Below are 23762 nucleotides of genomic sequence, written 5' to 3'. Positions count from 1 at the left end.
ACTATAGCTTCACCTGATAGCATTAGTTATTAACCTAACAGCTTTCTTTGACAGGGTAACAAGCCTTGTGGTTGCGGGTTGTGGGGGGGAAGGGGTAGATGTGGTATAACTTGACTTTAGTAAGGCTTTTGACTCTGTCTCGCATGACCTTCTCATAAACAAACTATGGAAATACAACCTAGATGGAGCTACTACAACATGGGTGCATAACTCATTGGAAAACTGTTACCAGTGAGTAGTTATCAATGGTTCACAATCAACCTGGAAGGGCATATTAAGTGGGGTCCCACAGGGATTAGTTCTGTTCAATATCTTCATCAATGATTTAGATGATGGACTAGAGTGTACACTTATAAAGTTTTCAGACAATACCAAGCTGGGAGGGGTTGCAAGTGCTTTGGAGGATAGGATTAAAATTCAAAATCACCTGGAAAAACTGGTGAAATGGTCTGAAGTAAATAGGATGAAATTCAATAAGGACAAACGCAAAGTACTCCACTTAGGAAGGAACAAATCAGTTGTACACATACAAAATGGGAAACGACCGCCTAGAAAGGAGTACTGAGGGAAAGGGATCTGGGGGTCATAGTGGATCACAAGCTAAATATGAGTCAACATGTAACACTGTTGCAAAAAAAGCGAACATCATTCTGGGATGCATTAGCAGGAGTATTGTAAGCAAGACACGAGAAGGAATTTTTCTGCTCTACTCCGCACTGATTAGGCCTCAGCTGGAGTATTCTGTCCAGTTTTGGGTGTCACATTTCAGGAAGGATGTGGACAAATTGGAGAAGGTCCAGAGAAGAGCAACAAACATGATTAAAGGTCTGGAAAATATGACCTATGAGGGAAAATTGAAAAAACTGGGTTTATTTAATCTGGAGAAGAGTAGACTGAGAGGGGATATGATAACAATTTTCATGTACATAAAAAGTTGTTACAAGGAGGAGGGGGAAGAATTGTTTTTCTTAACCTCTGAGGATAGGACAAGAAGCAATGGGTTGAGGTTGGACAAACACCTGTTAGGAAAATGTCTACACAATATCAGGGCCAGCTCCAGGGTTTTTGCCACCCCAAGCAGCAAAACAAAAAAAGTCGCGATCTGCTCTACTGCCGCCGCTTCAGTCTTCGGCAGCAATTTGGCGGCTGGTCCTTCACTCTGAGAGGGAGCGAGGGACCCGCCGCCGGACGTGCTTGCTGGGCTGGTGCCTGGAGCCGGCCCTGCACAATACTTAGTTCTGCCTTGAGTGCAGGGGAGTGAACTAGAGGACCTCTCAAGGTCCCTTCCAGTCCTATGATTATAGAAGAAATCTGTTTGCAGAAATACAGGTCACTGAAGTGGAAAAAAAAAAAAAAACACATTCAAACCTAATGCCTTTAAAGATTCTGCAGGTGGCACAATTGGGATCATAAAAAGAAGACCGAGACCAAATATTTTACAAAAAAAGTTATCAGTGTTGGAGGTGGAAAACATGCACAGGTCCATATTCCAGACTGAGCAACTGGAGAACAGGGATTAAATCCTGGGCAAAATTCCATTAATGTCAGCAGGGCCAGGATTTCACCCAGAGAGTGAAATGGATTTGCCAAAGGCCATGGACTGGAAACAAAGCCCTGCTCTCCAAGATGGAAGACCCATGGCTTATCCAGTAGACCACATTGTTTCTTATATAAATTGGCTTACGTTTCACTACTTAGTGGGTAGAAAAAGTGAAATGTCACCTTCAGAACAGAAAATAGCCAATTCCTTCAAGTTTTGGCCACAAGAAAACAACCAGACATTGTAATCAAAATGACAATGTAATGGAAATCCAAACAGTGCCATCCTCATTCACAGACTTACACTGATTCAGGAAGTCAGCAAACAAAAGCAAGGTGGAAATAGCTTTAAGACTCTTCTGTACAGTACAATCGTTTAACTGCCTCTACGGTAATTTTGCTCAGCAAATGCCAGATGCGGTTATCTGTATCGTGTTTTGGACTATAAGTGAAACGGGGGCCACTCAGGACAGTTCCAGGTCCCCCTGCACTTATCTCAGAGTAGGTGCATTCTTACCAAAGCCCTAGTGTTTGTCCTTTGGTGATTAAATTCTGCCTAATGAAAATTCTTCCTGGAGTTTCGGTTGGGTTACTCACTGCCCCTACTTAAAAAGCTGCTGTGTGACACGCATGTGTGCTGCCAAACAGAAACAAACACCCCAAAGCCCCCGCTCCTGGCCACAACAAAGGTGGCTGCATTTCAGTGATGGGGATTTTTACATACACACACTAATCCTGTATTTTTATATTACAGCCCTCATGAGGTCAACTGAAACCAATGATATACACGAATGTGTGTGTCCGATTCCAGTGGATTCGGTCATCTACATGACAAAATGCTGCTTGCAGACCAGTCAGTCCGTAACTCTGGTGTTCGTATCTTTGAGGTTCTACTGTAATATTATTCAGTCCACTGTCTACCTTGGAGTACTGCCCTATAAGCAATGCTATGTATTAAATACAATGGGACCCTGGTTATCTAATCCAACTGGGACTGGGGCCAGATTAGAGAACCAAAAATCCAGATAAACCGGAGAATGGGTGGCGGGGCTCTGGCTGTCAGCTTTGGAGGCGGGGGCTCCTGCTGTTCATTTCGGTTAAATGGGGTTCTACTTTATATTCCTTCCAACACAGAGAAAGTTTTAATTTTAAAGTCACATCTGAAACTGGGTGAAAAACGTAGTGGAGTTATGGAAATCAAAAGATTCCAAGCCTTCAAACAAGAAGGACACCTGCGAGAACCACGAGCAAGTTTTCAAAGACAGGTGCGAGCCACACTCCAAAGATTACTGGCATCAAAACAGAGGTCAGAGTTAAGGATGTCTGGATGTGACCCAGGATGTAGGTGGAAGATTGGGTAGGGGAAACAGACAGTATGTCTGCGGGAGAAGGTTCTACAGGTAGATATACTGTTTGACATGTTATTTTCTGATTTTTATGGATTTGAGTTTTGCTCTGGGGTTCCACCTGATTTTCAGGAATACAATATTACGCCAGATACGGAGTGTAAATTGGTATAACCCCATGGACTTCAATGGAGTTATGCTGATTTACATTAGCAGAGGATCTGACCCACAGTTTTTGTATGCCAATACTGCATGTTGTTACTGATCACTAACGTAGTGTCTGGAGGTATTGTAGGTGAATCCACTGTATTTTAAATTTTTTATATGCAGTTAGATCTCAAAATGTTTAGCACTGACAATGAAGATTTTATACCTTAAAAGATAACTACGTTTTGATAGTTGTGTGGGGGTATGGAACAAGCAACCCTAATAAAGAATCAAAGATCAGGCTCTTGGTTCCATGTGCTACAAGGATTCATGAGCCTCCTGCCAATGGAGGTTAATAGATGGCTGAGTAAAGTGTTTTATGGCTCACCTGATTACCCTAACAAGATCATGGAAGGCTTTATCAACATTCAGAGGTGGGTCCTTCGCACTAGTTTCTATGTACGGGATCTGAAAGACAAAAGCCCAGCATGATAAATATTAGTAACATCTTACACGTGGACAATGAACCTCTCTCAAGTGACAACCCAAGGGACTAGGTGCAAAACAGAGGGTTATCCTATAATGACTAAGGCAGAAGGACTGTACTGAATTTATTTGGGGACAATTTCAGGTAGTCTCTTAGAACAACAGACTGTTTAATAAGGGTGTTCTCAACCATGGAATTCTGTGCCCCATTGAAGTCAATGGGAGTTTTGCCACTGGTTTTAACGGAGCCAAGATTTCACCTTACATATAGCGATCACTTCACTCACCATTGAAATGAGCAAAGGGTGGAATGTAGCCTCTGCGTAACAACGTACAGCTGTGCTACACTGGAGTTTGGGGCACAAAGTGAAGGTTATACTGCCAGGAGAAAGGCAGGTAAGTGAAATGTTGCCATGACATCAAGGTTAATTCACAGAAAGGACACAAAGACACTACCAAAGATCACCCCATCCTATAAAATGTGCAACATACAAAACAGCTGGAAGCATAAAGTTCCAGATTTTTTGGGGGTGGAGGGGGAGAGGAGGCGGGGAGAGTAATTGCAGAGTTTATTAGGAGAGATGTTCTTTTTCCCCCTGAGATGTACTTGAGGACATGAAGACCACACAAACAAAGACAAACTATTTACCATGCCTGCCAGAAGTTTGTTGGAGATTGCTAAAAAACTAACACCTGCCAAAGATTCCTTCCTTGCTACACTGCATTTTAAAGGTCCTTGAATGGTGATTTCTACAGTTACCTTTCAGACTTAGAAAAGCTTCTGTTCAGGTGACAGAGAAGGTCATTTTCTATTGGCAGCCAAATGGACTTTTGTGGTCACTTGTAGCGTACAGACCTAGCAAAGAGCCGTATTTGTAACCCCGGCTTCTGATATTGCATTTGAAAATTCTGCATTTGCACATACAGCACCTTCCACACCACTGAAACGGAGCACAACACAGGAGCTGTGTGTTGTTCTAGCTTAGGTTGACTGGCTCTCTGCTCTTCCACAAAAGCTTCTTTACAGGGGTGGGAATAAATATACCCTGAATAATTCACATTATGTTATCCATTGGGATGCGGCAAGTTCCATTAAGTCTTTTCCATGACTGTGGGCATTTAGAAGGGATTAACCTAGTATAATGGTGATTATAATCTTACTTGGGAGCCATTTCTGGAGCCAAACTGCAGTATGGATAACAGGGAACTGAGATATTGGGTCTGATTTATATGGGTTTTACACTCATGTAATTTCATCATCATTAATGGACTTACTCCTGATTGACAACCGCCCGAGATCAGAATCAGGCCCTGTGTATCTCTAACTACCTTTTCTGCATTTTCATTTGAAGAGTGCATTTTGTCCATCTTACAGGCACATTCCATCCACCCGCAAATAACTTGCATTACAGGACTTTATGATCATGTGTGCAGTGTAGCTGTAGCCATGCGGGTCTCAAGATATTAGAGAGGTCAGGTGGGTGGTGAGGGAATATCTTTTATTGTACCATCTTCCGCTGGTGAGAGAGACCAGCTTTTGAGAAGCTGGGGGGAGAGGGAAGAGGTTCCTTTTCCAGACCTGAAGAGCTTGTCTCTCTCACCAACAGTAATTGGCCCAATAAAGATATTACCTCACCCACCTTATCTCTCTAATGACTTTCTTATCATCATAGCTCTGCTATAGTATGGTGTACAGAACTGGCCCCACTGGAAGGAACCTCTCTCTCTACTACTTTCTTTGCCTTTTATTTGAAAATGGAATTGCAAGTGTTTAATTATAAGAGAAGTGATCGAATTAAACTCCAAATGCGGAATGGATCCCATTCTGAATGCCTGTAATGGAACTTAAAAGCTGTGCAACTGCCCAAAACAACATGCAAACAAAGACACACCCACAGACTTACGTTATGTTTAGTTGCCATTTCTCTTCCTTGTTCTCGAGTGATTTTCCGCAAATGCATTAGATCAACTTTGTTGGCCACCAATATCATTGGAAAAGACTCTCTGCAAGAAAGCAATAGGAGGAGACTTTCAGTGTAAGCTTCCTTTTCAAAGACTACCACCATCTAGCATTTTCAGCTAGAAAGATGCAGCATGTGGGCATTTAGCAGATTAGTTATAATTGGGTTCGGAAGGATTCGATTTTTAATCGGTAAATATTGGTAAACAGATTTCACTGTACACACACAAACTGATGAAAAACACCTTTCTTTATCTGTATATTTTGATTATCATCAATGAAAAATGCTGCCTGAGAATTTATGAGAGCCAAAATCCAGGGATTTAGACTTTTGGATTACACATGTAACAAATGGACTAGTGAATGAATAGTGAAAACAGCTAGGATTTGTTGATTTAAGAATTTTTACTTTGTACATTTTGATATGGGATATTGACAATTGTGTTAACAGTGTAGAAAGTTTTAACGTTTGAATCTCAATGTCTACGGTCATAAAATAATTATTTCCCCCTCCCCCTAATTTCCTGCAACTGTTAAAACTGAAAAAAATGCTTAAAGCCCAAAACTTCATGGAATTGTGAAAATTGATAAAAATAAAAAAAAAAGCTTAAAAATAAACATCAATATTATCTTTTGAAATTATAAAAAATAAAAATCAAATTCTGCCAAGCCTAGTTATAATCACAAGCAGGATCAAGCAATCATACATGATCACAAAAGCAGGACTCCTATCTATTTATACATTACCTAGGCAAGATATTTTCCTTGGTAGTTAGCACATTACAAGTTACACACATAAACAGCTGATGTGCCTGTAAGTGATCAAAGCTGCTGTTTTCTTATAGTTTAAGAATAAGCTCCACCATGATCCAAGATTCCCATCAGTTACACAGCTTCAGTACTTAACTAACATTGGTCCATACGCATGGAAGAAAATTAGCATAGGCATCCAAAGACATTGTAATCAAGAGAAAATGGGCAGATTTCCAACATTTCTTGTTATGGCTTCTGATTAGTTTCACTCAAGCCATGTCTCAGAACTATGCTTGCAAATGAGAACTGGAGGGAAATGATGCGGTGTCCATATGGAAACATTATTTTGGGGGGGGGGGGGGTCGGGGGAGAAGCGCAGAGGAACATACTGGGAATATTTTCGTGGCTGACAACAAATTGATTTCAATACACAGTTATTGTGAGGTAACAAAAATATGCTGAAGGCCTATTTGGAATATTCCCTATTCAGGAGCTGGTGGACTACAGGAACAATACTATTACCTAGTGCCTCCTGCCTCTAAAAATACAAGGGAGTGAGCTACTATCATTAAGTATCAAAAGTTGCCTAACTTTACAATAATTGCTCTAACAGTCTACAGACACTTCTATGGCTTCTATGACAAAAACTGGGCTAAATCCTAACCTGGTGTAAATCAGCATAGATCAATGGAACTCTGCCAGTGTACACCAACTGAGGATCTGGCCATGTGTCTTTTAGGTCCCGCCCCCCAAAACAATCATGATTGGTCATTAATGCTAGTATTCTACTGAGCAAGACTCTCCCATGAATTTTTACCCACCAGGCCCTATGTACATCCAATGGAGTGGAGTATTGAATGGGGTTTAACTAGTTTTGAAACTGCTAAATAAAGATGAAATGGTTTTTACTATTTTACTGTAAAACAATTGATTTTCCCCAACTATTTCTTCTTGGAAAAAATATATATAATAAAATATCATAGGCCAGCATTTTTTCCTATTTGCCATAACAAGTAGCAAGCCTTACTTATTTGTATAAAAGTTTTGACTGGAGTTACTTTAAGTTCAAATGAATTTTCAGCATCTGTTTCCATGTCTTTTTTCCACTGAGACAGTGAAGGACTCTGTCTTTTCTCGGACATACTGCTTCATAACTGTGGCTGGAGATGCACTGAACACAGGTTTTTGAATTTCCATTTACTCTTACAGTTAATTATGATAATATGGATTTAATTAAACGTCTGAGCAATAATGGATCTTGATTCTATAGCTATTCTGGGGTAAATGCTTTGCTCTCTTCAATGATCCATTCTTCTCTGGTTGGCAGCACAGTAGTAGAAACAGACTAAATTTGAACAGTATGTAATTTGCCTTGTTTACGTCAGAAATAAAACTCTGGACATTGTTCCCTGTAGTGAGTTGTATGATTGCTAGTTGAACAAGGCAAATGCAGCTATTGACTACACAACAGTTAAATGTACTGAAAAAAGCAGTCTGTCTTTTAAACAACTCTTCTAAAGAAGGAAGCCTCTTGGATTTCAAATCTCCAAAAATAAATGCTTAAGGGGGACATAGGATTGTTATATGAAAACACAGCCAAATTCTGTTCAGTTACACTGGTATGAATCTGGAGTAACTACCGAGCTCAGTTCAGAATTCAGTGCCACGTAGTATGAAAACCCTTTACCCAGGCTGCTAATAGAGCGTTGGCTAATTAAAATGATTCCAGCTTCTAAATAAGCTAACTTTACTTTTTAGCATTTGAACTGTTTGTTTACTTTTTCCAGCTCAACCTGAGTGAAGTGCATAGAGGAGAACATTTTTCTTTCTAGTCAATTTCACTTCCCAGTTCTCATACACAAGCTGTTGTGTTTGGGTTAACAACATCGCTGAAGGGGTTGGGGGAGAGAGGAAAGTTTCATATCAAAACCAAAAGGGTGACCCATTTTCATTGAATTTAATTAGATAAAACGCATGTCTATTCATAACAGGTTATAGAACACTGTCTTGTTCTCTCTCAACTTACAAAGACTTCATTGTCGACCTAGCTTAGGCTCAGGTTTTAAGAGAATGCGGTAGATATGGAGAAAATCCCACTTCTGTATCTAGGAGGCAAATAAAATGATTGCTATTTATGTTCATCTAGATGCAGTAAAAGGGTAGCTTTTCCTTTATTTCCCACTCTTGTGGGCTTTGTATTGGACACTTCAGTGGAAAAGCATTCCAGCAGTAAACCTCTCATAAGTCCACCCCTCCTTTTGGGGAGCTATTCAGAGCCAAAAAGCCAGCAACAAGGACGGACTCCCTCTGGCAACTTCTCTGGAGCGCTCCCTTGATTAAAAAAAAATTATGAATGGAAAAATTAAGTGCTTTAAAGCTGCAGGGATGCATGATCTAAATTCACACTCCACCCAGTGAAAATGGAAAACACTTATGTGGTAGGATGGAGAAGAGTGAATTATTAACAAGCTAAAAAGACCCTGTGAGCTTCCTCTTTGATCTTTCTGAAGTATTGGCTTACCACTGGTTTAGAGCTTGAATATTGCCTTGTCTCTTTTATTCACAAGTGTTAGACAACTGAACTATCCACCCCATGCAAATCTTCCATCAACCATTCATTCCCAGACACCTAAATGCAAGTACACAGAGATGCTGTTCATTGAATAATAAATAATAATAATTCCACCTAGTTCTCAGCGCTTTCCATCTATAGATCTCAAAGCACTTGGCAAAGGAGGGTAAGTGACTTTACCCCATTTTATGGATCTGGAAACTGAGGCACAGAGTGGGGAAGTGACTTGCCCATGGCCATTCAGCAGGTCGGTGGCAGAGCTAGGACTAGAACCCAGATCTTGTGAGTCCCAGTGCAGTGCTCTACCCGCTGGAGCATAATGCCTCCAAAGCAGCAAGGATTCGCATTAAGGGAGCTCTTCCCTCCAGTGCACTCACCTGTCTTTGACTCGGAGGATGAGTTGGTGGAACCTGTCCACGTGTTCAAAGCTGGCTTTGTCCGTGACTGAATAGACTATAAGGAACCCGTCCCCCGTCCGCATGTATTGCTCCCGCATAGCGCTGAACTCCTCTTGTCCCGCAGTGTCTAGGACTAGTATAGGGGAGGAGGGGAGAAGATGGTTAGTCATTCTGCTGGCACTGCCGTCACTACTTTACATCTTTCTTCACGTTCCTACCTTCCCTGAGAGGACTGTCGAGATCTGACAGGTGCCATTCAAGATTACTGGTTTGCTTCCTTGGTCAAATCAAGTAGAAGGTTTGGTTGGGGAATCACAAAACATTACTAACCACACGAGCTAGTCAAGTGAGAAGTGCTATCAGTCCCCCTCCTCCCCCCCAGCATTGTGCCATTGCTGTCCAACCTTTATTGTACTATCTCCTTCGCTACATCTACCATCCCTGCACAGGATTAGATGGCTTCCACCTTCCTCCAAAGCAACAAGCATCGGTTGCTACCAAAAGCGGGATGCTGAATTAGGTGCATCAGCTCTTTGACTGGTCATGGCTAATATCCTCAATTTCTGCCTTGCCAATCTCGCCGTTTCCCCACACAGGAGCCTAGGAGGGGAGGTAGACACCAGTTCAGATGACTCGGCTACTCCATTAACCAGCTGACCACGTGGAGCTGGGCCACACATTGGAATAAATTGCTTTTTGTTTACAGTCCTTGTCCAAGACCAAAGAATTATTTTGCACACTTTTTTCTCCCGGCCAAAGGAGGAGAGCCTCAGGGCCACTCCTAAATAGATCACCCTAAAGCCACTCGCTGGCTAGGAAAGAGTCAAGTTTTAAGTGACCGCCCTGTCGGAGGTTCAGTCTGCAGTCTAATCAGGCTTCTGTGAGTGTGCTTATGTCCTGCATCGGTCAGTGATGCTGCTTAGCAATCGGTCACCCGTACCACACCCCGCCAGAACACCACTGTCAGAGTAACAACCGCTATGGGCAGTGACTGCTATGCTCCAGCCCCACGCCGGCTCCAATGGGCTAGTCTCCTTTTTCTGTCTCTGTAATTCATTCCTATGTAGCTGGGGTCCCAGTAAGCTACATTAGGAGCCAGAGCAGGAGGAAACGACATCTATATTCTAGATAAACACTGAACGTAGATACTTAAGGGGCGTGGCGATTCTCCGTCCCAGGGTTAAATCAATCACCAGGTTTTAAGTTGGGGTGGGGGTGGGGGGGGAGGTATCCTATGAGGACATATTGAGAAGGATCTTGGAAAGGTTTCATTTTAGTTTAGCGCAGTAAGCAGGGATCATCTTGAAGGGCGGGGGAAAAAATGTAGGGTTAGAAGGAACTTAAGGAAGTCATCTAGCCCATCCCTTGGTGCTGAGGCAGGATTAAGACTACCTAGACCATCCCTGACAGGTGTTTGTTTTATCAGTTCTTAAAAGCCTCCAATGATGGGGATTCTACACCCCTCCGAAGTAACCTGTTCCAGTACTTAACCATCCTTATATTGTAATTCGAAAGTTGTTCCTAATATCCAACCTAAATCTCCCTTGTTACAAACTAACCCTCAACTTCTTGCTCTACCCATGGTGAGCTAGGAGTGTCTCTCACATAATCGATATACCCTAAGAATGCTGGAGGAACGGAGCCATGAGCGTCAACCTCAGTCTTGCCCTTCTTCAGTCATTCTACATCACCTGTTTCACAGTGAAATACTGGAGATTCTTAAAGTTTTATTACCAGTGCTGGAGGCTTAGTTTGCCAATCAAACCCACCTGTGCAGGGGAACAAAGATGGAAGGAAGGCATGGGAAGAAACACAGGGAGTCATGGAGGTCAAGGACTTAATAGGATTCTAAAAGAGACTGGAGATTTATTAAGAATGTCCAGAGTTATAGGTAATAAACATTTCAGAAGGGATATAAAAGCGTAGTGATTGGCTTGGGCCCTGAAGCCAATAGGATGAGGGGGGAGGGTTATCTCATGTTGGCTTACTGCAGGATTCTTACAGCCTTCCTCTGATGCATCCTGTGCTGGCCACTCTCCAAGGCAGCCTGCAGAACCTCAGGTCTGATGCATTCCAATGGGTTCAGTAAGCCAAATCTGCACGCATAGGTTCACTTCCGTAGGCAGCAGGAATGCCCCAAAATGGTGACCTTTGAAGTCATGAAGCATGAGAGGAAGCAGAGGGGGAGCAGCTAACATGGGATCCTCCAAGCAGAAATGAGAACACTATACAGAGTGGGATATTGGCTATTCAAATGAGTAGGGAAGGTACTGAGTTAGAAAAGTAAAACGGAGAGCTGGGGCAACTGGACACGTTGCCTATCAGCATTTGCTGCCCACATACGCACCAGAAAAGGAGGCATCGGGCCATAAGCAATCTATTGACTAGACTGAGGGTGCGTGACACAGGGTTCTCTTGTGGTGCAGGTTTGTGACCCTAACAAGGCACTCCTTGTTTGCCTCAGATGTGGAGGCTGCCTTGGTTTCTAGAGGATAAGCCCCCTGGAGCTGCTTCAGTCCTGGTGGTACCTGCAGAGGCAACATCAGTAGCCAACCTGCCAAACAGAACACCTGTAGAAGTGTGGTCTACTATCTGCCCCTGTGCATTAGGCCTTCATATTAAGGAAAAGTGATTGGTCATAGCACAAGCTTTTGGAGATCATAGGTAGTGTGTTGAGAGAACTTCTAAAACCTCACATCATGGGACCTACCTGCTCCCAGCCCCAGCATGCAGGCCCTTTGCTACTCCCAAATTATCTGTCTAATACAGCTGCCCCTGAAACCGAAGGACTCATTCCTGATCCACATAAGGAATGCAAACCTGGAACTAGTAAACGGTTAAGCAAATGCTAGCAGCACTGAGTGTGGAACAGTTATATATCATCTCCTCCCACTCCTCTAGAACCTTGGAAGCTAAGGGTGCAGGCTTGTCCTTTAGTGCAAATTACAGTGAGACACAACCTGGGCTACTTTATGTCTCGTCAATTTCCATGCCTTGGGCTGAAGCGCATGGAGCCAAGAAAATGGGTACGGGGAGGAAGAGGATGGGAGAAGCTTCATCCCTCCACCCATTCCTTGTACCCATGAACAAGGACCAGCTACAATTGGATGGGGGCGTGGGGGTAGTCCCAATCCCACACCAGCCACTATCTTTGGTGGGACAGGGACGAGCTGTACTCTGGAGCCATCCTCCACTGCACTCCCTCCCCTAGAGTCCTTGGGAGAATTCTGGCTGAGTCAGGAGAATCCCTTCCCCAAGGCTCTTACTGCAGCATGGCCCTCCATCCAAAATGGGCTGCAGCTTCAATCTGTAACCTCGGATCGAAGGCTTGCCACATCCTATGATTTTTCCTGTGGAATTCCTCAGCCCTTCTGGTGTTTGCTTTGCCCAGTCGGTCTTGTGCATGACTTACAGATAGTCGGTTCAGGCAGGGATGCTTTGTGTATCACTCCCTATTGCAGCAGACCATTCTGCAGACTAGCCTTGTTAGAGAAATATTTTCCTTGCTCTCCAGAGCTCAAGCCTTCCATGAGACACAAACATTTCTACAACCTCCCCTCTGGAGCTCCCTCTCCTCCCTCCTTAGTTATGGAATCAGCGACCATTACGGTCTCCAGTTACTACTCCCTTGGGGCAGCACGGAACACCAGACTCTGACATCATGGGGGTGGGCTCCTGCCTCACTTGGACCTTTGCCACCATCGACAGAGTTGCCGGGTCAGCAGCTTCTATTTAAAGGGCTTTTGGTCACGGTGTTCACAGAAAGGCGAGTGAGCATTCCAGTTGTAAAACAGCATCTGGCACCAGGTTAAAGCATTTTGGGGCCCTGCACACGATGGAACTGGAGATCTCCATCTTTACTCAATTCGGCCCAGACGACTCCCGTCATGACAGAGGGGCAGCCGGGCCAAAGCGGAGCAGTACGGTGACCCCGTGCACCAGATCGCAAAACCACTCACTCAAATTTGGCCCAGCCACCCCTCGGGCCAAATTTGAGTGAGTGGCGTTATGATCTAATGCACAGGGTCACAGTGCTGCTCAGGTGTGGCCTGGTGTAGTGCCACCCTCCCAAATCTGATGGTCAGGGCCCCTGCTGAGAGCGTACATCGGTTAATCCAGGCCAGGCCACAACTAAACTATAAAACAGAAAGGGATGAAGGTTCAGTACATCTTAGGCTACGTCCTCACTACGGGGGGGGGGGGGGGGGGGGGGAGGAAGGGGAGAGAGAAGGGGTCAATTTAAGATACGCAAATTTGACGTATCCGAGCCAACTTACCCTGCTGTGAGGACGGCGGCAAATTGACTGCCGCGGCTCCCCCGTCGACGGCGCTTACTCCTACCCGCGCTGGTGGAGTACAAGCGCCGATTCGGGGATCGATGGTCGCGTCCCGACGAGACGCGATAATTCAATCCCCGAGAGATCGATTTCTACCCGCCAATTCAGGCGGGTAGTGTAGACATAGCCTTAGATTGGGTGAATAGTTAAGGGTCATGTAAGTGACTGCCAAGAGCCCCAGTTTAAATTCTAGCAGATTCCTTTAGAGTCTAAGTGTTCAGTGCTATGTAAACTGGGAGAGATGATATACCAGGTACACATGGTCTAGATATAATTTACACCCCTTCTCAGGTGTTGTTCTGACATTGATGGGTCCAGTAATAGGAACAGCTGCAGTACAAAAATATTAATAGTAGGTAGCAATTATAGAACACTTTTTTGGAGATCAGAAAGTCTTGTACAAGCAGGACGCGCTCTCACTGGAGTAGTTTCTTCCCAGTTTCTTCCTTATGGCCATGACAAGGCCTTAAGGCCTTATGGCCTTACTCTTGCAAGAGGCCTGAGGCACTCCTTAGGCTTAGCGGTTTCGGGCTTTGCTTTGGAGTGTGTGCTCAGAGGCCATCGTACAGTGGGGTCTCCCCAGCCTGGATTGGACTAGTGTCTCAGGGCATTTTCCAGGAAGTGTTTCCACAGGCAAAACTCTTGTCCCTTATAGGTTCAGGGAGAGAAGGAGTAATAAATGCTGCACTCAGCAGTGCTGGGCACCTTCTCAAGGCAGTGCTGGCATTAGTTACAGATGGAAAAGGAGGATGGGTAGGACAAACAGTCATTTAACTCCAGGATTCTGGGCATAGTCCTTTTCCTTGGGGAGAAGCTCCCCAAGGTGGGGGAAGACTCAAATGAACTAGACTATAAAAACACTGAAACTACTCAAACACTAAGAATGGTAAAACTACATACAGATATATTTGCCAATTCTGAAGATTGCTACAGACACAAGATTCTGGCCCAGGCCCCGTGCTGGTCAGAAGGAAGTGGAGAGGCATTGATCTGCACCTCCACTTATGCACTCAGTACAGAGCATGAGGGGAGGAACTGTGCAGGCGTGGACCAATGGACACTACTAGTTAGAAATCTGTGGTCTTGGGTACATGTAGCACATACGCACTCACAGTGGAATACACACAGGGATCAGCACTTGAAGAAGAAAGTAGTTTCCTCCCATTTTACCTATGGCTAAAGTGAGGCACAGAATGGTTAAAAACCTCAATCCTGCAAGTCCCAGGTTGCTCACCATCTCCTTGGCAACGCTTGGTATGTTGCAGGATTAGCACCTCAGTGAATCTGTAATGGAACTTGGAAACGGAACCCAGGAAGAGTCCTGTTGCCAAGAACCTGCTCTGACCAATAAACATGGCTTTCACCAGATCATTAAAAGCCAACTTTTTGAAGAGCTGTCTACTGGGCTACCATCCATCTTTTAAAAGGCAGAAGGCATTGCCTGACTGGGCCTCAGTTCCCTATATATAAAACGAGGCTAACAGCACTTCCCTATCTCACATGTCTCGTGGGGATAAAAACCATTAAAGATGGTGAGGTGACCACATATTATGGCTACTCAGAGACTAAGCCATTACAAAAATGATTTTTTTGAACGTTCATTTTGATTTAGTTAACATAGTGCTGCAAGGAAATGTTTATGTGGGAGAACCCGAAGGAAAAAATAGACAAAAAGCAAATACCAACTGTGTTTTAAAGGACACTGTCAGGTTTAAAAATAATAATAATAATAATAATCATCATCATCATCTATCTCACATGACAAAAATCCTTAGATTACTGGAAACAAAATAATGTTTAAAATCCAACTTACTTGCCCACAATGTAGGCTTTCCCCAGCACCCTGCAATCCCCTTAGTTCAGGCAATAAAAATATTGACTTGTCAGTTTCATTCACATCTTGTCTATTTCTCCTTCAGGGTTTTCCCATGCTAACAATTCCCCTGCAGCATTGTGTTGTGTTAAGTTTAAATCTAAAACAAAATGACTATTAGAAAAATAAAAGCATTTTTAGTAATAGATTTGTACAACTTTTTGGTGTAGTTTAAGTGTTGTGGGTTTTTTGCACTTAAAGTTTTGGGCACAAAATACTCAAACCACCCGCATTTTTTATGGCTGATTAACAATTTACTTTGTTTAGAGGGAAAGGACTCAACTCTAAAACTCATTCATATCAATGGTCCTTACTGATTCAAAAATCCCCACTGACGTTAAGGGAGCTTATCTGGAGGCACTGAGGTCAATAGTACTATTCTTCTGAGTAAGAGTTTGCTTGGGCTGGGGTTTCCAGAGGAGCCTAAGGGATGTGTGATTTCAATGGGAATGGAGTACTTAACTCCCTTAGGTTCTTCTCCAATTCCCAGTCTCACTGTTGCATGAGGCTAGTCTACCCAGTCTGGACAGAAATAATAAGTAGAGATACATAGATTACAGGATTTCTTCTCTCTTAAATCTGCAGTTAAGATTCGCTCTCATTTGGCCACACATATTGCGGACATTGAAGTCCCAATATTGACCTGGACAGTGATGTCTCCCCACTCCATCTAGTGAGATTTGAAATCTGACTCAGGATACGCAAAGAACTTCCTGCTGAGTAACTCAGTTCTAACAGGCTTGGTGAATGGGGGAAGCAAGGGGGTATATCAAGCAAAGGAAGCTTTCGGGTGAATAGCGAGAAGAGAGATTACTCAATGGTGACCCCCATTCGGCAGGGGAGCAGTCACTCAGTGGAGGAATCCCCACTATATGGGGCAATCACACCTCAGCTGTGGAACAGACTAGAGCCTTGATCCTGGCCTGCAAAGACTGATGCATGTGCTTACCTTAACTTACCTAAGTAGCTCCATTGACTTCAATACAGCTACTTTGCATGAGCAAAGTTATGCACAGGCATTAGTCTTTGCAGGCTTTGAGTCAAGCAAATGGGTGGTTTCCATCCCTAAGCTTGTATGGCTCCATTTTATCAGGTCAGCTGGAAGCTATCCCTCTGGGAGCCTTCTGAATTGCAGGAGGTGCTGGGTTTAACACTTGGCTGCAGCAACTGCAAGATACAAACAAGTTCATCCCTAGAGCAGTTGAGGGACTTCAGTGGAGTTACACTAGGGATGAATTTAGCCCAGTGAATCTAGGCTCTGAACGGAGCGAAATATATTGAATCCACAATTTGGTCCATTAGCCAGAGAACATGGACCTGGTTGAGCTTTTTGGAGCATACGCCCACAGGCATAACTCCCATTAATATATCTGTGGGGAGGGCGTGGTAAGCACATGCAGAGTTGACTGTAAGTAACACATATTTAATATTATTCAGTGTTCCTTCTTTGGTGTAAACTAAAGTGAGATCTGACCCAGACAACCAGATCTGAACCCCCTGGAGGTAGGGGTGTGTGTTTGTGTGGGGGGGGGAAGCAAGAGTTCAGGTCTGGATCTGAACTCCACATCTTGGGCCCATTTCTAGTGAAAACTAGCTCACTGTACCAGTTTTCAGGATGGATTTGCCTTTGGCCTAGTCAGCTTTCTGTTGCTCCCATCCTGCTCTTATCATGCGATAGTTTTCTGCAGGGGAAAGCCATGCAATGAGGAAACACTTCGGCCTTTATAAGCCTTTGCATTGTGCTCTAACTAAACACACAGATGTTGTAACATGGAAAAACACAAGTACTTGAATTCTTGCCCTTTCTTTAGGGGAAAGAAAAGGGCCTTTACGAAGACGGAGAAGCCCTCTAAAGAACAGCTTCCATTTCAACAAACAGAGTAAAGATCCGATTAGTAAAAAAGGGCCTTTTCTCTGACAAATAGGCAAGAATTCAAAGCCTTGTGTTTTCCATGTTGCAACATTGACATTTTCCTGGCAGAAAGACAAAAATAAAATAAGCCTCTTAGAAGGTCACAAACCCCAAGTAATAAAAGAAGCAGCTTAAGCTAAAATTTAGCTCATTCAGTGAAACTACCTGATTAAAAAACAACCACCACCAGGCAAGATTGAAGGAGCCTGAAGACACCCCAACCCTTCACCTTCTGGTCAGACAATTCCCAAGCTTCTTTAGTGGAAAAGCAGACAGTCAAATTCAAGTGGTCTTAAGACCTGCAGCAACATCCTGCCTCACAGTGAGAAATGCAAAGCAGGACAGAGATCCTGAGCGAGCAAGCAAGTAAGCAAGCGCGCACACACACACACACACACACACACGATAACTGTCTGCAGTTATTTCAAGGGTTTAAACACACAGGATGGAGCAGGATTATGATTACGTAGGGCCTGATCCAAGTCTACTGGAGTCTTTCCATTGACTTGATGGGTTTGGATCAGGCTCCTAGGGTAGTATGCACAAAGATATAACAACTAGGAGCAAAGGCATAAACTAAAAAGAAAAACAAACTGAATATCAGGAAAAAAAATCTTCTCTCTAGTAAGTGCTGCTAGAAAGATTGGAATAACCTCGTAACTGGGAGGTCCCAAAAGGTGAGGCACTTAAAACTAGACTGCACAAACCACTGGAGAATGCAGGGGTCACCACGCACTGGCCCCCAGGGAATGGGTCACTTTCACTAACTGGTTTAGCAATCAGGAGACAGAGCACAGAATTGGAGTTTATGTGGGTCTTTAGAAACAAAGACACACGTGTGTAACAGTAATGCCCGGGGGGCGGGGGGAGTACACTATCCCAGTCTGAAATGTTGAAATGTTACAGAGGATCGGATCCTCAGCTGGTTGAATTCAGTGTAGATCCAAAGTCAATGCAGTTACACGGCTTTACACCAGCTGAGAATCTAGCCCAGGGAGCCTCCAAAAGGTGCAGACAAGTCAATCATGACAAGTTAGGTCCAGCAATATGCCAACCAAACCTTCATCTGGTCAGCGAAACAAGGCGGTTTTGGACGCCCATTTCCCTGGGTGTGACTTGAGCCCCTAGGAATTTTAGCCTTGGGCAAGCATTCCATGGTGGCTCCACATACAGAATAATAATTCCAGATTGGCATTTAACACGGACATAAAAAATAAATCCTCTGCTGCTTACTAATTCAGCCTGTGTACAGAAAGAGGGGCAAGAAAAATCGGTGACTAAAACTCACTTAAAGATACAGCTAACCAAATTAGATTAACTCTGGGAGCTATTTAATTCTAACCTGCAACATGTGCCTGTACACTGTGTGTATGACTGCATCTAATCCAGTCTGATATGGTCACTTTGACCTCACAGGCCAGCAGGAAATAATGAAAATAGCTGAGTGCAGAGACAATGGAGCCTGTTCTCATAAAACATCCCTAAGGAGACAGCATCCTATAATTCACAGTTAGCACTTGCCTTTAGGTGCACGTCCCTTATTTAATAAAGCACTCTATAGTATTCACCAGCAATGTGCCCCGAACACTGCAGGGACAGTCCTGCAAGCTGGATTGGTTAGGACCATTAATAATGATCTTTGCACTTTTGTAGCAGTATCTTGCATACAATCCTCTTAAGGTGCTTCCTTACCAATAAGTCTCACAATACCTCTGTGAGGTAGGACAATACTATTGTCCCCTCTTTATAATTAGGAAAAAAGAGACACTGAGAATAAGTGACCTGAACATGCTCAGAGAGCAAATCCCCTGTAGATGGGTTAGAGCCCCGGTTTGACTCCAAGGTCTGAAAAATGAAATAAAAGCAAATTGCATTTAAACCTAGTTCAAGTGAGAAAGAGAGTAAAGAAATTATATAGCCCAATTAAAAGTTCCATCATGTTGCCAGCTTCTGTTACACAAGAAGGGCAAGTGTAGGTCTTGTTTAGGAGAGGAAAAACCCGAGCTGGTTAGCACAAAGAATTTTACAGGGCAATGTTTGGACATTACAGCCCATGGACAGCATAGAGGCTTGAAGAGGAACTCCAAAGAAGGTGGACTGTTTTTGGAACAAAGTTGTCAAATGCCTACCCATTCCAGCTTGTGTGTTATATTTACTTCTGCATCACTAAATGCTTATAAAGCCCCCTCATCGTATGTCTTCACTTGGCAATCACATCCTCCACAGCCAGTCCTAATCCCTTTTTACAAGCACTGGATTGAAAAAAGAAAAAAATCACTCAGTGAAGGATTTAACTGCAAATGAAGTATAATTAAAGGAAGTCCGATGACTCTGAAGGGTAGCGTGATGCATCTTTACACTTCTGTCATGCTTCTCCCCGACTGTATTGCTTTAACCACTCATGCTAAAGTATGTACCTAGCATGCGACCAGCTGTCTAAGGATTTGTATTGTTCTGTGATGTTAAAAATAGTGAACAGAGTCTGAGCATAGAAGTTCCTGGTTATCAGGGAATAACATACAGATTATCGAGGGTGCAAAGTTTGGTTTAAGATAAGGTGGCATGAGGAATACATAATCTGCAATATCCTCGATTGAGAGTAAAAGGTTGATGGGTCAAAAGTACAGACCTTGAGATATGAGGGTATGAAGTTCATAGAGTGGCTATGTTCGGGTGTGGAGTATAATGAGTGGATATGATGATGAGGATGGATTGACCCTCATTTGGTGAGATTTAATGTTTAGGGAGTTTATGGTTCCAGTTCATATGATCCAACGGAGAAGGTCACTTGGTCCCTTTCTCGTAGTGGGAGAATGATGTCACTCTGACTCACGCCTCCTAGTACTGTTGGTGGCCGGTGATGTGCTCGACGTAGATGTCCCTGGACCATTGGATGGCGTCTGAGACCATGAGGCGCTGCATGAGACCTGTGTAGCGTCGACCGAGCCCGCAGGTCCGCAGCACATGCTCGTTGCAGGGGTCCCAGGCGCCCAGTGCTCTGACAATCAGGGCGTCCATCTGCACCGCATAGCCCTTCGCTCTCAGGGTGTCAGCCAGGGGGGCGTACTTTTCCAGCTTACGAGCTCGGGCTTCGCAAAATGCCGGAGTCCTGTTCTCAAAGGAGACCGTGACGTCAATGAGGATGATCTTTTTCTGGGCCTCATCGGTGACGACCACATCAGGTCGTAGCTGGCTGTCGGTACCGGGGATGGTGCAGTTCACGGAGATCTCCCCCAGGGGTGGCACGATGGCTGTCACCAGGCGGTTCTGGATGGCATTGTGGCGCAGCTGCCAGGCTCTGGAGTGGGGTTTGCAACTGCACAGGACGTGGGGCAGGGTCTCGTTGGGGTAGCCGCACTTCCTGCAATGCTTGTCTCCGTTCCTGTGGTGGCCAGCTCTGTTGAGCAGGACGCAGTTGAGCCGGGCACGGTGGATGAACCACCAGTCGGTGAAACGGTTGAAGTCGTGGGGAGGAAGTGGTTGCTGGCGTCCCACTCGCTGGTCAACTCAAAGGCTTTACCCTGGTCCGGTTTATGCTTCAGGGTTTCCACGTACAGCGAGTGGATGGCGGCCTTCAGAGTCCTCTCCAGCAAGCCCCTGGCTGTCAGGGTGACGATGGTGTTGTCGTCGGACCTGATCTGCGGCACCCAGACTCCCAGCTCCTGGCGCTCCTCGCACCACTCCGAGCGGCAGCCAATACGCTTCCCCAGGTGACACGTGGCATTGCGAGTGCGGGACCACAGTGAAGCGATGTTGCGCCCGTCCCTACTAGAACCTGATCAAAAGCCCAGATAACTCAATGGAAAAGACACCCATTGACCTTAATGGGCTTTGCAACAGGCCCTTAAGGAACAGAGTCAAAGGAAACAGGTAAGAGAAACCCTTTCTTCTCTCAAGGGGGATGGCAAGGGCCACATGCAGTTTCAAACAAGAATGTCCTTTTCTTCCCTACTTGCTGACCTCAGGGGTGTATGGCGAGTTTTCTAATACTGGATGAATAAAGGGAAAGATATAAAGGATGCTGCAGTTTCACCTTTGAGGCAGTACAACAGCAGCGGCATAAGGATTCTAAAACCAAGTGGGATTCCCAGAATGCAGTTCCAGGGTAAGGCTGAATTAAATTCCAGATGTGATGAGATGTGTGGAGAAGAGCTACTCAAAATTGTTTATTCAAAGCCTTTTTCTTGGTGTGTGTGTGTGTGTGTGTGTGTGTGTGTGTGTGTGTGTGTGTGTGTGTGTAAAAATGGCTGTCTATTGAAACAGAATGTTCTGTGAGAAAAAGCTTCCATTTGTTGACAGCAGAAAAAAGTTGATTCGGTGTTTTTGATGAAAACCCAAAAAAGTTACATGCAAGTATAAAAAAAAATTGTTTTCTTGGAATTTTTTTCTGCTGAAAACAAAATACATGTTTTGACCAGCCCTAGTGTGGAGCAGCTGTTATTGTGATGCAAGAATGCATGGCGTGGCTGCAGAGAGCAAAGGGCACTTGTCAGTTTAGAAGGCAGGGTTCTGGACAAAGGAGGCAAATCAGACTGTGGCAGGCTACAGTTAACAGCAGGATCTGGCTTGTATCTGATGTAATACTGGAATAAAAATAATTAGTTAAATAAAAGCTCACGGGGGGGGGGGGGGCGGACGGAGGGAAGAGGCAATAAAGCAAACATCACAATACATATTTATGCCCTGAACCTGCAAACACTCACACATGCTTAAAAGTTAAGCACATGCATTTTTTCAGGATTGAGGCCTTAAAGCAAGATTTATAGCCTTCCCTTAAACACTTTAGGCACTGCTTTTCTTCACTAAAGAGTAACCATAATGTCTTAGCGTGCAACTGAATTCTCAGTAAAATAATTTTGATCCAAAAAAATTAAAATTTTTTGAAGATTTAAAAAAGCTCCTTTTAAAAGATCCTGGTGGCTTCCCCTCCCTCTTTTTCTGCCTGACTGTAGTTTAAAAAAAAGTTACAGTTGCCACAAATGCCAAACGTCACATACCCAAGGCCCCAGAACATCTTGAGCACTACCAGGAAAAAATAGCATTCCAGGCTAAAGTTACGGTTTTGGGTTGACTATGTGCTTATGAGAAATTGGACACGTGCTTTGGGACTGGTTCATGATATTGGAACTCAGGAGTCTGTGGGGGTGTTTATACATGTGATTTGTGGTTGGTCTGGAGGATTAGGTCTTAATGGTTCATAGATTTAGATCCCAAGGCCAGAAGGGACCACTGTGATGATCTAGTATGGCCCTCTGTATAACAAACTATATAGAATGACCCCAAAATAATTTCTAGAGCAGATCTTTTAGAAAAACATCCAATCTTGCTTTAAAAATTGCTAGTGATGGAGAATCCACCTGACTCTTGGTGAAATCTTCCAGTGGTCAATTACCCTCACTCTTCAAAATGTTACACCTTATTTCCAATCTGAATTGGTCTAGCTTCAACTTTCAGCCATTGCATCATTTTAGATCTTTCGCTGCTAGATTAAAGAGACCATTATCAAATATTTCTTCCGCATGTTGTTACTTACAAGTCACCTCTTAAACTAGATTGAGCCTCTTGAGTCTAACAAAGAGAAGGTTATCACTGTAAGGCAAGTATCAGAGGGGTAGCCATGTTAGTCTGAATCTGTAAAAAGCAACAGAGGGTCCTGTGGCACCTGTCAGACTAACAGAAGTATTGGGAGCATAAGCTTTCGTGGGGTAAGAACCTCACTTCTTCAGATGCAAGTAATGGAAATTTCCAGAGGCAGGTATAAATCAGTATGGAGATTACGAGGTTGGTTCAATCAGGGAGGGTGAGGTGCTCTGCTAGCAGTTGAGGTGTGAACACCAAGGGAGAAGAAACTGTTTTTGTAGTTGTCTAGCCATTCACAGCCTTTGTTTAATCCTGATCTGATGGTGTCAAATTTGCAAATGAACTGGAGCTCAGCAGTTTCTCTTTGGAGTCTGGTCCTGAAGTTTTTTTGCTGTAAGATGGCTACCTTTACATCTGCTATTGTGTGGCCAGGGAGGTTGAAGTGTTCTCCTACAGGTTTTTGTATATTGCCATTCCTGATATCTGACTTGTGTCCATTTATCCTCTTGCGTAGTGACTGTCCAGTTTGGCCAATGTACATAGCAGAGGGGCATTGCTGGCATATGATGGCATATATAACATTGGTGGACGTGCAGGTCAATGAGCCGGTGATGTTGTAGCTGATCTGGTTAGGTCCTGTGATGGTGTTGCTGGTGTAGATATGTGGGCAGAGTTGACATCAAGGTTTGTTGCATGGGTTGGTTCCTGAGTTAGAGTTGTTATGGTGCGGTGCGTGGTTGCTGGTGAGAATATGCTTAAGATTGGCGGGTTGTCTGTGGGCGAGGACTGTCCTGCCTCCCAAGGTTTGTGAAAGTAAGGGATCATTTTCCAGGATGGGTTGGAGATCACTGATGATGCA

General features: G+C 44.0%; 1 protein-coding gene across 1 annotated transcript in view; it reads right to left on the bottom strand.

Moving 5' to 3' along the window:
* The window catches only part of MRAS (muscle RAS oncogene homolog), a 63855-nt gene that overhangs the window by 5332 nt on the left and 34761 nt on the right, over positions 1-23762 (bottom strand). Inside the window, exons 3-5 of the mRNA XM_005279761.5 lie at positions 9181-9334; positions 5423-5522; positions 3421-3500 (exon numbers count right to left, since the gene is read on the bottom strand). Coding sequence (XP_005279818.1) covers positions 3421-3500; positions 5423-5522; positions 9181-9334 — 334 coding nt within the window. The remainder of the gene's footprint in view (positions 1-3420; positions 3501-5422; positions 5523-9180; positions 9335-23762) is intronic.

The sequence above is a fragment of the Chrysemys picta genome, chromosome 11 (assembly GCF_011386835.1).
Source record: "Chrysemys picta bellii isolate R12L10 chromosome 11, ASM1138683v2, whole genome shotgun sequence".
In the NCBI taxonomy this organism is placed as follows: Eukaryota; Metazoa; Chordata; order Testudines; family Emydidae; genus Chrysemys; species Chrysemys picta.
Note: the sequence above shows the minus strand (reverse complement) of the source record. Positions and strands in the feature narration are given on the sequence as shown.